Source organism: Crinia signifera, chromosome 2 (assembly GCF_055691185.1).
Source record: "Crinia signifera chromosome 2, ASM5569118v1, whole genome shotgun sequence".
In the NCBI taxonomy this organism is placed as follows: domain Eukaryota; kingdom Metazoa; phylum Chordata; class Amphibia; order Anura; family Myobatrachidae; genus Crinia; species Crinia signifera.
This window is the reverse complement of record NC_139218.1, coordinates 88,534,451-88,553,055: the sequence shown is the minus strand read 5'-3', so window position 1 is coordinate 88,553,055 and position 18,605 is coordinate 88,534,451. Positions and strand designations below refer to the sequence as shown.

Below are 18,605 nucleotides of genomic sequence, written 5' to 3'. Positions count from 1 at the left end.
AGATTCCGTTACAGCGTCTTATATAGCGCAGCAGATTCCGTTACAGCGTCTTATATAGCGCAGCAGATTCAGTTACAGTGTCTTATATACCGCAGCAGATTCCGCTACAGGTTCTTATATAGCGCAGCAGATTCCATTAGCCACGCACCCAATTCATTACCGGGGGGGGGGGGGGGGGGGGGGCGCGAAATATGCCCTTGCTCCAGGCACCATGACCCCTAGCTACACCGCTGCCCCCCGCTCCTGACAGTTTTCCTGCCTCCCAACCTCTCACACATTGTCCACCTCATAAATTATAATAAGATACACACAAGATATTTATTACACAGTATCTACTCTACATAAATATAATTGAATGATGTTTGTGTGTGTATGGATGTTCCATGATAACTATTGAACACTTTAACTAATCGTCTTCAAACTTTGCACACTACCTTATCATCTTAAGGGACAATCTAAGTTCGCTCCCTCTCCCTCTCGACTGCACTGAATACAACACAATTAACAGACTCGCTTAAGTGGACCCTTAACCCCTTGAGTGGAGGGTTTTCCTAGGGCAAGACTAACCTACTAGGGTTCACACATACTCTTAGTCACAGGGTCTCCGTCTCAGCTACAATGCGGGCCGTCCATACGGCTGTCTGTTGCGAGTGAGCAGTGGCAGAGAGAGGACAACGCTGGAGAAGGTAAGTATGTATGAAAGTAATTAAAGTGTAAAAGGGGTGAGATTAAAGTTGTACAGTTCTGGGTGTCTTGTCTTTTTATTTCCACATTCTTTTTACAGGTGATGGACGAGACCCAGCAGGCACAGTAATGGCCCCTGCTGGGTCTTGAAGTTCTCTTGTAAAGGCTATGTGATTTTTTTTTTTTTTTACACACATCAGCCTGGCGTCCACCGCCCTGGGAAGTCGGGGACAGCACTGAAATTTAGTCCTGGACGGGGGATCCCTCTATAATGGGGGGGGGGGGGGGGCTGGATGTTTGGAAAGTGGAGGAATGGGGAAGTGGGAGGATACCGTGCACTAGTCAAATGCACTAATAAATAGGAATTTGTCTGTGTAAATATATGAATTCCACAATTTTTAAAATGGGATGCTCAATTGTTGTTAATGGATGGTGGAGGTGCTTCCCTGAGAGTAAAAATTGGTCAGGTTCTAGAAAGTGAGAAACAGTAGTCTCTTTTTTTTTTGGGGGGGGGGTGGGCACAACTTCAAGTTGTGCCCCCCAAAAAGCTGGATTTTTGCCTGCTGGATTTTGAAACCAGGGGCTGGAACCACTGTCAGGTTTCAGAAATACAGGGGACCACTACACTTTTTGTCGTTCAGATTTTTTGGAACCAGGATCGGGCTGGTTTGGCTCAGGAGTGGGGTGGGACCCCACACTGTTTTTTTATTATTATTTTGACCAAAAACTATACATTACCATGTGTAAACAAATCGCACATGTGTAATAGATCACACATTTTGGTTACAAAAATTTGCACATTTCTGTAACCAAAAAACGACAGAAATCGCATGTGATTTCCATTTCTATCCGTAAAACCGCGTAAAGCCCTTCCCCTCATGACCCGCTAAGCCCCGCCCCCACACACAGAATGACCTCACAGAGCCCTGGACACGGCACCATCAGACCTGTGCAGCATACAGCCAGCTGTCAGTTATATGCAGACAGCACAGACTCCAGGCATGCTGCTGCTGCAGCTGCTAAGAATTAATCACTGGGGGCAGAGGGAGAAACAGGGAGAACCCTCTAGACAGCAGACGCTCCACTGGAACCACCCTCCCTATGCCCCTGCTCCCAAGCTTAACTCATCCAGTACCCAGCAGCTGGCTCTCATACCAGTGAAGCCATACTTTCCTACCTGACCCTCTCCATGTGGGAGAAAATCACCTGTGGTGAAACACCTCTACCTAGCTCCCCACAGGTGCTGGCAATCATACATTACCAGGGAAGTCCAGGAACAGAGCATTGTCTCCCTCATGGAGCGGGTCAGGTAGGCAAGTATGAATGAAGCAGAGCCGAGATATTTTTTTTTATTATTATTATTATTATTATTAACATTTATTTAAATGCCCCCAGCATAATGCAATGGCTTTACCACTGGTAACTAATTCAACTAGAATTAGGAAACGATTGGAGATGAAAAATCAGATATGGAAGTAGAAAGTGAAATGGCGTAAACGATATCTATGTATGAACATCAAAAATCTGAGTGGTAATGTAGATAAGTTTAACAGCACTCATTGCAAAAACCCTAAAACATGACTCACTTACATATACACAATAAAGTTATTTAATGGATGTTAAATGCATATAAAAGAGCATAATGCTTGAAACTATTATTTGTAATGCTCTATTTTTACATTTATCACATAGAAACACATGTGGAAACTGGCAGCGCACTAATAATAATGCTGGTAAAAATACAATTTTAGGTTATTTATTTTTAGAATTTTTAAGTAAACTGACAGTAGGTATACAGTATCTCCTTATTGTTGTTATAACACGAAATCCTTAAAACATAATCATCTAAAATTGTCTAAAACTGTACTTCCCGACTGTCCCCGTATCCTGCACCGTGGGGGGAAACAGTGCCTTTTCATGGGAGAACAGGATATGTTCAGATGAGACAAAGGGTATAAAGGCATGGCCAGCAGCTCACAAAGAACTTGGCATGCAACCACAATGCCGGAATCGGGAGGGGTGACTCATCCGTTTTTACAGAGTTCACTCCCCCTTTCCAGGAGTCTTGACTTGGTCCTACACATTGTTGGGAGTAGTGGCATTTTTTACCTATGGTTTCCAGGGCTGCAGCCCCCCCCATGTAAAATACTGTAGTGGCAGTCTGTGAGACTGCACTGGCTTCACTGTGGCCTGCAATGACTTTCTATTGGAAGTCTGACCAGTCATTAAGGCAGTCCCATTGGGCAGTCTTCCTACCACTGTGAGGCAGCCCATAATAGCTGGGGTCTGCGCATGTGCAGTACCTACATTGGTACTGCGCATGCCTTGGACCCGGTGCCTGTTATCTGTGTTGTACAGGTGTCGGAACTATGATTTGCCTTCTATGGGCTATTGCTGAAGCAGCCCATAGAAGCTGGCCACATGTGCAGTACCGAGGTCGGTACTGCGCATGCACCAGTGCCGTGCCTGTCCTCATAGCAAGCCCCCCTCCTACCGTAAGCCGCCACTGGCTGGGAGGTTTGCTAAAACTATCATATATCTGTTCTGTATTTATATACTGTATATTTGCTGTTAATTACATGCACATTAAATTAATATGTGAACTTTAATCATACACATAAATAGATTATGAGGAGTAGGAGATTAATACAAGGCTAAAATGTGATGGTTTAGACAATTGCAAATGATGGTGCATATTTACAGTAAATAGTCATGGACACATTTTCCTGTTCAGTTAATACCTGGTTCATTTCAATCTGGTATTGAAAGCATGCATCATTAGCATTGTATTGTGTATGTGGTCTATTCCAATAAATTTCAGTATCTTCTAAAGAACATAGTATTTTGATGCTTGTTGGTGGATTGAATATTTCTGTGAAGATAATTAAAATACTATTATTATTAATAGTAATAACCACTAATATGTTTCAGAGTTTAGGAAATGAACACATTGAGATATTGTTTAACAGCCCTTTATCATTTAATATTTGACATTTGCATATAAATACTGTAGATACAGTGACTTCACTAACATTGTTCCATCTGATAATATTCTTATCTATTTTGTTCCAAATTCTCATTTGGTCCTGTTTGACAATTTGTGTCTTACAAATAAAGTTTAAAAACGCACATATTTATCAAGGGGCCCAGAGCATGCACCGATTATGTTAGCCAAACCTGTGGAGACTGGCCACGCCCCTAAACATGAGCGCCTACCACTGCATTCTCCTTGTTAGCTCTACGTGACCCAGTCCAGCACTGCTTAACCCTTTGAATGCCAAGTGAATTTGTCAAATGAGGTGTGGAAAGTGGCAAGAAAACATTTTTTATTGTAAAGACCTATAGATGTATAAATTATATATATATGTATAAATTTAGTAAGATGTGTATTCTACTTCACATGTGATGTTGCTTTAGGCAATCAATTAGAATCTACTTCTTATTCATTTAACACCCTCTAGAAGATAGTAGACAGGATCTGATTGGTTGCCCATAGCAACATCACGGGTGAAATGTAATAGGGTGAGAGAATCAGAAAGTGAGAGATTTGGTAGGAAAGCTCCAGTTTTTATAAAGCAGCAATCAGAGCCGGCCTTAGGCATAGGCCAACTAGGCAATTGCCTAGGGCATTTGGAATGCCTGGGGGCAGCAGCAGCTTCTGCTGATTAAAATGATATGCAGCATGCCTATATTCTGTGTGTGAGTGAGGCTGTATCTGCATATGAAATAGTGTATTCATGGAAATCACTGTAACATAGCATTCTGTATGCAGGTACAGCCACAGTCGCTCACAGAATATAGGCATGCCACATATTATTTTAATCATTGGAAGCTCCTTGTGTGTGCTGGTCATAATAATGCAAATAAGACAAATTTTCAGCAAAAAAGGCACCCAACGTTAGCAGAACTGGCCAGGAGCTGCATGGCCTATTGAGGCAAGATGTATGAGGAAACATCTGTATCCAAGCAGAGGTCACAGTGTTAGCGGCTGTGCGAGTGCTGTCTGCGGGTGGGTTGGTTATGCAATAGTGTTCGGCATATGTGTAAGGGGCATTATGTGTGTCATGTATAAATGCGTTAATAATGTGCGACATTTGTAACAGGCATTATGTGTGTCATGTGTATAAGGGCATTAATAATGTGCAGCATATGTGTAAGGGGCATTATTTTTATATGGACATTAATAATGTGTGTCATTTGTAAGGGGCATTACTGTGTGGTATTATCAGGGGTGCCGAGAGAAAGGGGTAGGGGGTACAAATTACCCAGGCCAAAGTCTGATGGAAGGGCCCAGTGGGGGCCTCGGGCCTCCTCCCCTAAGGGTATAATGTGAATAATGTGACGAGTAATGTATATAAGGTAAAGTGGTACTACTGTGTGATGTAACGTGAATAAGGGACACCATCGCATGATATAATGTGAATAAAGTTGCACTACTGTGTGGCATAATTTGAATTGGGGGTACTATTGTGTGGCCATGCCCCTTCCCAGCAAGAACACACCCCTGTTTGGGCTGCGCACCGAATGTGTGCACTGTTTCTATTTAAAATATTGTGGGTAGGAGCACCAAAATGATGACTGCTATGATGAGGATTGATGGTGCTGGGAAAGGGGAGCAGGGTCAGAGGTGGAACTAGTGGCGGTGCTAGCGGGCACCAGCCAAAATCTTGCCTAGGGCATCAGTTAGGCTAGGGCCGGCTCTGGCAGCAATCATTTACACAGCAAAACCAGTTTGATATTGCAGTGTAAATGATTGCCGCTTTAAAAAACCCTGGAGATTTCTTACCAAATCTCTCACTTTCTGAATTTCTCATCCTATTACATTTCACCCCACATGTGAAGTAGAATACACATCTTAGCAAATTTCCCCCATAATGATTACCTTATATAGGAAATATTCAGTAATCCTTTTTTTTTTTTTTACACATTTTTTTATTTGAATTTCCATAACAAATATGAGCAACGCTCAGTGGCATAAGTTTGTCCCAGTTGCCCAGAGGCAAGATAAATATTGGTGCCCCCCCACACACACACACACACACACACACACACACACACACACACTACAAAAGACAGCATGATAATTTAACACCAGCTGAAAGGCAGGCGCTGAGAAATTTGAAAAATAACAATGAGTTGGTAATCCGCAACGCCGACAAAGGCGGAGCGGTGGTTCTACAAGACTTTACCTCATACAATAGTGAAATCATGCGCCAGTTGGCTGACCACCACACTTATAGTGAGGTTTTCACTAATCCTATGTTGAGAATAAAAAAGAAAGTTGATTCTTTACTTGGTCTTGCCTTCAACAACGGTTGGCTAGATGAGGATGAGAAAGCATTTTTAACCGTTGATTTCCCAGTCTGTCCAGTGCTATATACACTGCCAAAAATACATAAGACCTTAACAGACCCACCGGGCCGTCCAATTATCTCGGCCAGGGGTTCAGTGCTTCAGCCCCTGGCGAGATATTTGGATTACCAATTACAGCCATTGGTACAAATGACCTCGACATATTTGAAGGACACTAGCCATCTGTTAAAAGATCTTGACCAGATTGGTGTCTTAAGGGAGGATGATATCTTGGGCACACTGGATGTGTGCTCTTTGTACACAATCATTCCTCATTCAACAGGGATTCAAGTGGTCAAGGAGGCCCTACAGAAAAGAACTGTAAAGGGACCACCAACGGAATTTCTAGTCTCTTTACTGGAACTTGTCCTCAACGAGAATCATTTTCTATATGAAGGGCACCACTACATGCAGCTAGCGGGCACCGCTATGGGGTCCAATGTGGCCCCATGCTACGCTAACTTGTACATGAATCATTACGAGCAATGCCACATCTTACCAATGTTTGGTGATCACCTGATTTATTTCAAGCGCTACATAGACGATGTTGTGGTTGTTTGGAGGGGTGGCCTCAACTCCTTTAATGAAATGGTGGACTACCTCAATAATCTGACCAGCCCTGTCAGATTTACTGCAATGGCGGACGCCAAGCAAGTGAACTTCTTGGATGTCACTATTTATAAGACTACCAATGGTCTTAACTATACACTCTTCAGAAAGGACACTGATAGAAACACTTTACTATGGGCGACTAGTCATCATCCGCCCCAATTAAAATCAAATCTACCAGTGTCACAATTCCTAAGGGTACTAAGAAATAACTCCGACCCTGAAAGAGCAGAGATACAGCTGAGAGAGTGCACTGACCGCTTTGTGACAAGAGGCTACAGAAGACAGGATGTTCTTAACTGTCTTACCAAAGCAAGAGCCACTCACCAGTCCTCTTTTCGAAAAACAAAAAGCAAGACAGAGGATCGCATGATACTAAACGTTCATTGTGACACTCACTTGGCGTCAACACAGAAGTCGATAAAAAACAACTGGCATATGGTGGCGACGGATCCAGCCTTCAATAAATTACGTAAAAGACCACCTTTGATCAGTGTCTCCCGTGGAAGAAATCTGAAAGACACACTATACCGTACATCGGTTAAACATACTAACCCGGTAGAGACCCAATGGTTGTCAAAGAAAAATGGCTGCTTCCAATGTTTGGGCTGTACCACTTGTCGAGCGCTTGTGGTCGGCCCTTACTTTTGTCATCCACACAGTGGAAAGAAAATCTTTTTAAAACATAGACTCCACTGTTTGTTGGACCACATTATCTACTATCTAAAATGCCCATGTGGCCTGCTGTATGTGGGCAAGACTGTAAGCACATTGCGTGAGAGGGTGTGTCAACATCGTTCATCCATAAAGCTGGCACTCGAAACAGGCTCTACAGATAAGCCCGTGGCAGCACATTTCTTGGCAGCAAAACATCAAGTATCGTGCTTAAGATACATGGTCATCGATTGGATAGCCCCACCTGCACGAGGGGGCGACAGAGCACGTACCCTGCTTAAGAAAGAAGCCTTTTTGGATCCACCATTTGGATACAGTGGCCCCGAAGGGCTTAAATGAGAAGAATTCCTTGTCCATGTTTCTCTAAGGACTTTTGAAAGATCTCAAGTCACTGCCTTTTCAGATTAAAACTTTAATATTTATGTCAGGTTAATAACCAATATGCGTCTGGGAGTGAGTGCGCTGTCGCCTGTCTGGGATCAGGGACAGTGATTTCATTGCCCCTGGGCCAGGCTAGGCACAGACGCTTGTCCCACTCTATCCATTTAGGAATAATTTTTAATTTTTTCTGTATATTTTTTCTATATTTGTGTATATAAATGTATACAGACTCCTGAAAACCATTATGAGGTACATGACATAATGCCCCCACATCTATTACAGGCAACTCATGAACATCGGTGTGACATTTGTGTCTCATTTCTATACAGTTGAGGCCCCCCCCATAGTGCTTATTTCCGTACCTAAAACGAGATATTCTCAATAATATAATATTGAGTGAAAGAAGATCTCTCTATCTTCTAAACAACTTCTCAATTGATAAATTAAAACATTCTAGCGCTTCCAAATAAAACATAAAGGATTTTATTTGCCATTTCAATTAGCAAATGATGCCACCGCAAGTTCCGGGTCTATGGAACGCGGAAGTGAGAAAGGCATGCGTTCCAGCGCGCTCGGCTGGACGCTGCACTCACTAGAACGGAGGTCACGTGGGGTAACGCTGTGTTGTGCCTGCTGACACGCACGCACCCACAGGAAGCCAAGCAGAGCAGGCAGCTTCCGGATCTGTGACCCGCACGCCGCAATGCAGGTGATCGGACTCTGCACTACGATACTGCCCGGGGTGAGTGCATATTTTACAACTACCACCTGTGTCATTTACCTGAGTTGCTTTGATTACTTATTCCTCCCACTATGATTGGTTGTCACTTCAGGAGAGGAGGGGTTTTATGGTACTTAACTGGCTAGTAGGGAGTCTGGTTTTAAGCTGTCTCTGGGATACCTGTGGTTGCTGTGTCTTGACAAAGGGTCTGATGTGGACCCGAAACGTCGACTAACCTTTTAAAGATGTGTCATTAAAATCTTGCTTTTTAACAAAGGACTCTGAAAAAGTCTGGTGAGTGCGCTCCCTATTTCTTATTGGATATATATATATATATATATATATATATATATATATATACATATATATATATATATGTATAAATTTAGTAAGATGTGTATTCTACTTCACATGTGATGTTGCTTTAGGCAATCAATTAGAATCTACTTCTTATTCATTTAACACCCTCTAGAAGATAGTAGACAGGATCTGATTGGTTGCCCATAGCAACATCACGGGTGAAATGTAATAGGGTGAGAGAATCAGAAAGTGAGAGATTTGGTAGGAAAGCTCCAGTTTTTATAAAGCAGCAATCATTTACACAGCAAAACCAGTTTGATATTGCAGTGTAAATGATTGCCGCTTTAAAAAACCCTGGAGATTTCTTACCAAATCTCTCACTTTCTGAATTTCTCATCCTATTACATTTCACCCCACATGTGAAGTAGAATACACATCTTAGCAAATTTCCCCCATAATGATTACCTTATATAGGAAATATTCAGTAATCCTTTTTTTTTTTTTTTTTACACATTTTTTTATTTGAATTTCCATAACAAATATGAGCAACGCTCAGTGGCATAAGTTTGTCCCAGTTGCCCAGAGGCAAGATAAATATTGGTGGCCCCCCCCCCCCCCCCCCCACACACACACACACACACTGCACCTTACATACAGTAAATATATATGTATGTATGTATGTTATGTAAATTATGTTTAAAAATAAAGAAACTGAGACTTCTATGGTCCTGCTGGGAGGGGGAGTCAGCCACAGAAGTGATATAAATGGCTTTCAATTAACTGATTCAAATTTGCAGGAGAGGAGAGGTGCCCCCTTGGGAGCAGGAGCCCGGCGGCAGATGACTCCATTGCCTCCCAGAGTTCTGCCTCTGGCAACGCTGACACGTTTAGCGGATATTTTGTACATCTCTCACAAAGATGTTGGTGCTCAAAGGGTTAAATAATATATACATAATATTAAAATAATTGTACTGTACCTTGATTTGCAGGTTTAAAACAATATTCCTGTATCTCAAGACCATATATGTCAAAAACGACGGTCACATCTTCAAAAAATGTCACGTTCAATTTCAAATCAAACGTGCAGCTGCCTGTCCTTTTTTTCCGGTCATAATTATATTGTTGGCAGTTTTGTGGGATTGTGTTTTCTTGTCTGCAGCAAAAATGGAAGCCTGACATAACATGAGCTTAATACAAAGTTAAAGTATACTCTGTATGCTAGTGTTATACTTACATTAAAGAAAGGCTGTATGTGGCATCATGTTGTACATATGTGCTAAAAGTCCATTTGCATATCATAGATGTGTTATAAACACTGCAAGAAATATTATCTGCCAATGTCCCATTTCCTCCTGTGAAACATCGCAAACAGTGTGTACAGTATTATACTTGCCCTACTATAATAATTGAGATATACACAATTAAAACAACATTTAAAAGCTCATGAACTGGTCCAAATTTAATGGTTGCTAAAGAACCAATAACATCAAAGAAAGTTATATGTAATAATGAGTATGGGATTAATACATTGTTTTCTATCAACAAGTTAATACTTTTTACCAGACCTGGCTAAAAGGTAGATTGTGATCTACAAGTAGATCTTGGGGTATTCGCTGGTAACGATCAAATGAACAAAAATAGACCTGAAATCTGAGGTCACAGTACACCAGCATCCAGCATGCCCCTGATGTCATGACGTTACCGGAGTGCTGTGAAGAGTCCTCTGCAGCAGCTATACTGTAAATCATGTACTATATATTGTGTATTCATACACACTGGAAGGAACTAGAGACGCCTTCCTCCTTAACTAGCACCCCACCCACCTGTCCCAGATTGATTTTAAATAGGTTGTAGTCCCAACATTCAAGACTGCACACCTCAGCTTGGCACTATGAGGGTAAGTCCTACTATACATATATGCTGAGTGTTAGTCTGTGGGACAGTGTTTGGGGCGCTGGGCTCTTTGGGCTGCTGTTGCTTGGCTGCTCCATGGCATCATATCGTATACTTTCAATCACCCCTTTAGTTTGTTTAATATATATGTAGCACCCTTCACATTTATTATTACTACTTACCTAGGTAAGTCCTATCACATATAATTTCCCCTATCCCTTTTACTATCACTTTAATTTCACACTAATGTGATGCCATGGGGTGGTTCTGCTGGGCTGGCCTGGGGGGCCCTGTGCCCTGGACCTGTCCCAGAGTAGTGTTAGGGACTTGTCCTATTGAGGTAACCTGGATGCGGTGGACAAGCCCATACTAATGGCCATTACTATGCTAATAACCTCAAATGCAATATAGCAAGATATTAAAAGGTCTAGCATATATATATATTTAGTGTGCACCTGCAAACTCCTCCTCCTGCTTGCTGCACTACAAGTCTCAGCAGGTAGCACCTCATATGTCCAGGGTGTGCAGTTTAGGGCCCCTCCCCCTATGTACTATATATTGTGTATTCATACACACTGGAAGGAACTAGAGACGCCTTCCTCCTTAACTAGCACCCCACCCACCTGTCCCAGATTGATTTTAAATAGGTTGTAGTCCCAACATTCAAGACTGCACACCTCAGCTTGGCACTATGAGGGTAAGTCCTACTATACATATATGCTGAGTGTTAGTCTGTGGGACTGTGTTTGGGGCGCTGGGCTCTTTGGGCTGCTGTTGCTGGGCTGCTCCATGGCATCATATTGTATACTTTCAATCACCCCTTTAGTTTGTTTAATATATATGTAGCACCCTTCACATTTATTATTACTACTTACCTAGGTAAGTCCTATCACATATAATTTCCCCTATCCCTTTTACTATCACTTTAATTTCACACTAATGTGATGCCATGGGGTGGTTCTGCTGGGCTGGCCTGGGGGGCCCTGTGCCCTGGACCTGTCCCAGAGTAGTGTTAGGGACTTGTCCTATTGAGGTAACCTGGATGCGGTGGACAAGCCCATACTAATGGCCATTACTATGCTAATAACCTCAAATGCAATATAGCAAGATATTAAAAGGTCTAGCATATATATATTTAGTGTGCACCTGCAAACTCCTCCTCCTGCTTGCTGCACTACAAGTCTCAGCAGGTAGCACCTCATATGTCCAGGGTGTGCATTTCAAAAACTGCACCCCTCACAGTATTCAAAACAGCATTTTGGAAGTTTGTTAACCCTTTAGGTGTTTCACAGGAATTAAAACAAAGTGTAGGTGAAATTTCAAAATTTCATTTTTTTTGCAGATTTTCAATTTTAATACATTTTTCTAAGGAACACAGTACATTTTACTAGAGAAATGTGACTAAAAATTGATTCCCCCAATTCTTTTGTTTTCATAAATATCCTATATGTGGCCCTAGTGTGCACGTTGACCAAACCACAGGCTTCATAATAGAAGGAGCAACTACTTGATTTTGGAGCCTCCTTTTTATGAGATTATTTTTTAGGCACCATGTAGGTTTCTAGGCACCATAAGATGCTAAAAGTTAGGAACCCCCCCACAAGTGACCCCATTTTGCAAACTACACCCCTCATGGAATTCATCTAGGGGTATAATGTACATTTCAAACCCCCAGGGGTTTCACCAATTGTGGTACAACTGGGCAGTGAAAATGAAAAATTTAATTTTTTACACAAAAATGCAGTTCTGGCTCAAGATTTTTCATTTTCACAAGGAATGAAGGAGACAAAGCACCCCAAAATCTGTGCCCCACTTTCTCCCGAGTACGGCAATGCCTCACATGTGACCAAAAAATACCATTTTGGTGCATGGCAGGACTCAGAAGGGAAGGAGTGATATTTGTATTTTGCAGCTCAGATTCTGGTGGAATTTTGGTGGGTGCTATGTCGCATTAGCAAGACCCCCAAAGCACCAATACAGTGGAAGCCCCCCACAAGTGACCCCATTTTGCAAACTACACCCCTCAGGGAATTCATCTAGGGGTATAGTGTACATTTCAAACCCCCAGGGGTTTCACCAATTTTGATACAACTGGGCTGTGCAAATGAAAAATTACATTTTTTTTACACAAAAATGCAGTTCTGGCTCAAAATTTTTCATTTTCATAAGGTATGAAGGAGAAAAAGCACCCCAAAATCTGTGCACCAATTTCTCCCGAGTATGGCAATGCCTCACATGTGACCAAAAAATACCATTTGGGTGCATGGCAGGACTCAGAAGGGAAGGAGTGATTTTTGTATTTTGCAGCTCAGATTCTGGTGGAATTTTGGTGGGTGCTATGTCGCATTAGCAAGACCCCCGAAGCACCAATACAGTGGAAGCCCCCCACAAGTGACCCCATTTTGCAAACTACACCCCTCAGGGAATTCATCTAGGGGTATAATGTACATCTCAAACCCCCCGGGGTTTCACCAATTGTGGTACAACTGGGCAGTGAAAATGAAAAATTAAATTTTTTACACAAAAATGCAGTTCTGGCTCAAAATTTTTCATTTTCACAAGGAATGAAGGAGACAAAGCACCCCAAAATCTGTGCCCCAATTTCTCCCGAGTAAGGCAATGCTTCATGTGTGACCAAAAAATGGCAGGACTCAGAAGGGAAGGAGTGATATTTGGATTTTGCAGCACAGATTCTGGTGGAATGTTGGTGGGTGCTATGTCGCATTAGCAAGACCCCCAAAGCACCAATACAGTGGAACCCCCCCACAAGTGACCCCATTTTGCAAACTACACCCCTCAGGGAATTCATCTAGGGGTATAGTGTACATTTCAAACCCCCAGGGGTTTCACCAATTTTGATACAACTGGGCTGTGCAAATGAAAAATTACATTTTTTTACACAAAAATGCAGTTCTGGCTGAAAACTTTTCATTTTCATAAGGTATGAAGGAGAAAAAGCACCCCAAAATCTGTGCCCCAATTTCTCCCGAGTACGGCAATGCCTCACATGTGACCAAAAAATACCAGTTGGGTGCATGGCAGGACTCAGAAGGGAAGGAGTGATTTTTTGATTTTGCGGCTCAGATTCTGGTGGAATGAATGGTGGGTGCTATGTGGCATTAGCAAGACCCCCGAAGCACGGTGAAATGATGAACCTAATAATCTACAGATGTGTGGTATATTTTAAAACACTCCTTTATACATAGGCCGGGTTTGTCGGGGCAAGTGTCACACTGGAAAATAGTTTGCTTTCTTATTCCCTTTTTATAGCAAACTTTGCACCTTTTTTGTGTCCTGCCCTTTTTTCCAGTGGAGGGGATTTCATCAGGAAAATGCTGCCCTGGTACAATACGGGGGCCAGTACTAGAAGTACTGGGGCCCTCTGCCTGCTGGTTCCCAAATATTAGGCCCTTTATGACTTCCTCTTGAAAGTGCATAAATGTCCCCCTCTGGCTGGTAGAACGGAATAGCACGTAAGCGTTATACAGTGCCATCTGGATGATATACACGGCCAGCTTCTTGTACCAGATTTTTGTTTTCCACAGGGCACTGTATGGCTTCAGTACCTGATCTGAAAGATCCACTCCGCCCATGTACTTATTGTAATCCAGGATACAATTAGGTTTTGAGGTGTGGGTACTGGTACCTCGTACAGGGACGGAGGTGGTACTGTCTCCGTGAATTGTTGTCAGTATAAGGACATCCCTCTTGTCCTTATATTTGACCAACAACATATTTTCGGTGGATTGTGCCCTGCTTTCACCCCTTCTCATTACTTGGGCAATGTGCGTTTTTGGGAGGCCTCTTTGGTTCTTGCGCACAGTACCGCAAGCTGCTGTACCTCTTGAACCAAGGGCCTTAAACAGGGGGATGCTAGTGTAAAAGTTATCCACATAGAGGTGATAACCTTTATCCAGGAAGGGGTGCACTAAATCCCAGACAATTTTTCCACTAACACCTACGAGGGAGGGGGGGCATTCTGGCGGTTCAATTCTTGAATCCTTCCCTTCATATACCCTAAACCTGTGGGTGTACCCTGAGGTGCTTTCACACAGCTTATACATTTTTATGCCATACCTTGCCCTCTTATTGGGAAGGTACTGGCGGAATTTAACCCTTCCTTTAAAATGTATAAGGGACTCGTCTATGCAAATGAATTTATCTGGGATGTACATCTCTGCAAATTTGGCACTGAAATGATCAATGACCGGCCTGACTTTGAATAGCCGGGTGGGCACTGTGCATTATCGTTGTAATGCAAAAATATAAGGATTAACTCAAAACGAGTCCGGGTCATGGCCATACGGTAAAGTGGGGTGCTGTACAGAACATCTGTACTCCAATATTGCCTAATTTCTGGCTTTTTTACTATGCCAATATGAAACACCAGACCCCAAAATGTCATCATCTCTACTGCATCTACAGGGGTCCACCTAGCAAATGATGACGTGGGGTTTTGAGCAATAAACTGCTGGGCATATAAATTAGTTTGGTCCACCATTAAATTTATAAAATCATCAGAGAAAAATAATTTGAAAAAGTCAATTTCTCTGAGACCTGTGGAATCAAATTGGATTCCTGGGATGGCCAAAAACTCAGGAACCTGGGGCTCAAAATTGTCTGGTGGTGGGGTCCATACGAGATCAATTATTGGGGGGGGGGTCTCAGCTGCTCTACGGGGGCGTCTTTGAGGGGGTCCCTCATCACTAGAGGAGGAAGAGGAGCTTAAGATGAATCCTTCAAATTCCCCGCTTGCATCACTGGCTGTGTCAGAGTCAGAGGCAAGCATGGCATATGCATCCTCCTCTGAATACATTCTTCTGGATGACTGGGATGACATTTGGGATGACATTTGGGATGCCATTTTTATTTTTGTGTTTCTGGTAGTGAAATGTTTCAACACGTGTATAGTGTAGGGGGGGTACAAACTTTATCTCAACCCGGGGGGGTATGTAGTGTGTAGTGTGTATGTAGTGCAGAGAAAAAAAAAAAAAGGTCCTGCGCCAAAAATTGAGCACAGATGTTGGTCAGTAACGTCCGTCACTGAACAGCGCTCAAAGGCAACAGGAATTTGATCAAAAAAAAAAAAATAGATCAACCCTGTGCCGAAAAAGCTGATCAGTGATGTACGTCACTGATCAGCGCACAGTGGCCACAGGACACCCACAAAATCACAGTGTGTGTAAAAAAAAATTAAAAAAAGACCCCACAGCACCCTCAAAAAAAAAAAAAGGTGATCACTGATGCGACACTGATTACCAGTGAGGGGCAGCAGGTGCACAACCTTTGGTGCAACTGACAGTGCAACTGGCAGCAACTGACAGGTATATATAAAAAAAAAAAACCCTGCACCCCCAAAAAGTTGCTGATCAGCACAGATATACTGATCAGCACAAAAGGGGGGGCAGCAGACACAAAATATAGCACTCTCTATCACTCTCTGTCACTATCTCTCTCTATCTCTCTATCTCTCACTATCTATCACTCTATGACACTGCAGCAGCAGCACTGACAGGTATATATATAAAAAAAAAACTCTGCACCCCCAAAAAGTTGCTGATCAGTTAATTTATACTGATCAGCACAAAAGGGGGGGCAGCAGTCAGTTGCACACGCAGCACAGCTGTATATATATATAAAAAAAAACAGCACCCCCAAAAAGTTGCTGATCAGCACAGATATATTGATCAGCACAACAGGGGGGGGGGGGGGGCAGCAGACACAAAATATAGCACTCTCTGTCACTATCTCTCTCTATCTCTCTCTATCTCTCTCTATCTCTCTATCTATAACTCTATCACACTGCAGCAGCACAACACAGGAAGTCACAAGAAGTCACAAGATCCAGGAAGCATCCAGCACGCTACAAGCAGTGATCAGGTAAGCATTTGCAAGGATCAGGTCAGTATATCACGGCAGATAGGCACGGTGACTGCACTGCACGCAATTCCAGACCGGAATGGCGTCTGCAGTGCAGTCACCATTAGTTTAAATCACCCTCCATGGCTGTGATTGGTCCGTCGGTCCGACGGACAAATCACGGCCTTTGGGGGCGGGTGGGGTGAGGTGGGGTGACACCAGTGTCACCCTTACACCCCGTGGTGATTGGTGCTGTACTTTACAGCACCAATCACCACCGATCCCTGTGTCACCGGCGAACGTTATTCGCCGGTACACAGAAAACGCTGTAATTGGCTGTTCACATTTGAACAGCCAATCACAGCGATCGCCGACGGGGGGGAGGCATCGCCGCCCCCCCTGGACATGCTGGGACATGTCTGCTGTCAGGGACAGCAGACATCTCCAAACTGTCACCGCGTCTATAGACGCGGTGACAGTTTAAAGCTATGACGTACATTTATGCCATGCGTCGGGAAGTACATCCCGGCCATGACGTAAATGTACGTCAAATGTCGGGAAGGGGTTAATATATATGTAGCACCCTTCACATTTATTATTACTACTTACCTAGGTAAGTCCTATCACATACAATTTCCCCTATCCCTTTTACTATCACTTTAATTTCACACTAATGTGATGCCATGGGGTGGTTCTGCTGGGCTGGCCTGGGGGGCCCTGTGCCCTGGACCTGTCCCAGAGTAGTGTTAGGGACTTGTCCTATTGAGGTAACCTGGATGCGGTGGACAAGCCCATACTAATGGCCATTACTATGCTAATAACCTCAAATGCAATATAGCAAGATATTAAAAGGTCTAGCATATATATATTTAGTGTGCACCTGCAAACTCCTCCTCCTGCTTGCTATACTGTAAATCAGCCTGCTCCCACATCCACAGACTGCAATGCTGTGCTTACCATTCCGTACTGGCACATAGGCTCCTCACAGCGATAATTACATCCTGAGTGTAGTGTGTGGGGTTTAATTGTCTGATATGGGTGGTAAAGAGGCTGTTGGGTTATGTTGCTGGAGCACAGTATCACCCTGCTGCGTCACCCCGAGTACGCGGTTCCATGCATGTGTCCTGATTATCAGCTGTTGACTGACAATAAGTCCAATAACATGCCAATTTCTCTACCAGAGAAGGCATAGTACAATGTACTATCTGGCAAGTTGTCTTTAATAAACTCCCCCTTCATTCTTTATGGTTTTCAATAAAAAAAAAAAGCTTGTATTCTTGTGCAATGTATATAGTATATTACAAGTTAACGGTATGGGGTGGGGATGTAAGAGGTTGCAAATTTGAGGTAACTTTGTATGTGTATAAGCGCAGTCAGAAAAACAAAACCTGTGGTGGGAAGTTTACTAAGAATAAGAATATGACTCAGTCGTATTCGTATTCTTAATATTATGAATGCATATGACTGCTAATAGCCGGTAATTGGTACAAATACGAATCATAAATAGGGTAGATTTATTAAGCTCCAGGCCCAAGCAGCCAGCATGGTAATGCCACAGCCGGGGGGAGACTTTTTATACAAGTGGGGACCCTCTAGAATTTACTTACACAGGCTGAAGCCAGGGGCTGTCCCCGGTGGCCCTGGGCTGTGGCCACTGGGCTGATGATTGTATAAAAATAGAAAGAAACTATTGGGTCCAACATGGAACTATGTGTCCCAAAAAGTCTGCACCGCATGCAGGGACTTGGAGAACCACAAGTCCCAGCATGCGGCCCATTAATGGGCTTGCTGGGACTCTTAGTTCCACAGCAGAACCAATAGTTGAATAAATACACACTGACACCAGAAAAATAAAACTTTATTACATTTAGAGCCCATTCATCCAGATACTTAGCTATCTTGACACTGTAGGTAGATCTCCGTCCATCCATCCATCTAATAGTCCTGCAGAAATCCAATATGGGTACCTGTGGAAAGAAACTATACTTACAGTCCTCCAGTGTAGATCACGTCCTCTCCGTTCCATGTAGGCATGATACGTCGGGAAGACTATCAGGTCGTTTAAAGAACATATTGCCAATCATCGCACTGCGATAAGGGCTGCTCTCAATAACAAAGCAAACGATCAACC

At 43.0% G+C, this 18,605-nt stretch overlaps 1 protein-coding gene across 1 annotated transcript in view; it reads right to left on the bottom strand.

Annotated features, from left to right (window-relative positions):
- Window positions 1-18,605, bottom strand: part of LOC146058780 (granulocyte-macrophage colony-stimulating factor receptor subunit alpha-like) — a 34,401-nt gene that overhangs the window by 8,358 nt on the left and 7,438 nt on the right. The window contains exons 3-5 of the mRNA XM_083171008.1: window positions 9,957-10,074; window positions 9,700-9,875; window positions 3,426-3,556 (exon numbers count right to left, since the gene is read on the bottom strand). Coding sequence (XP_083027134.1) covers window positions 3,426-3,556; window positions 9,700-9,875; window positions 9,957-10,074 — 425 coding nt within the window. The remainder of the gene's footprint in view (window positions 1-3,425; window positions 3,557-9,699; window positions 9,876-9,956; window positions 10,075-18,605) is intronic.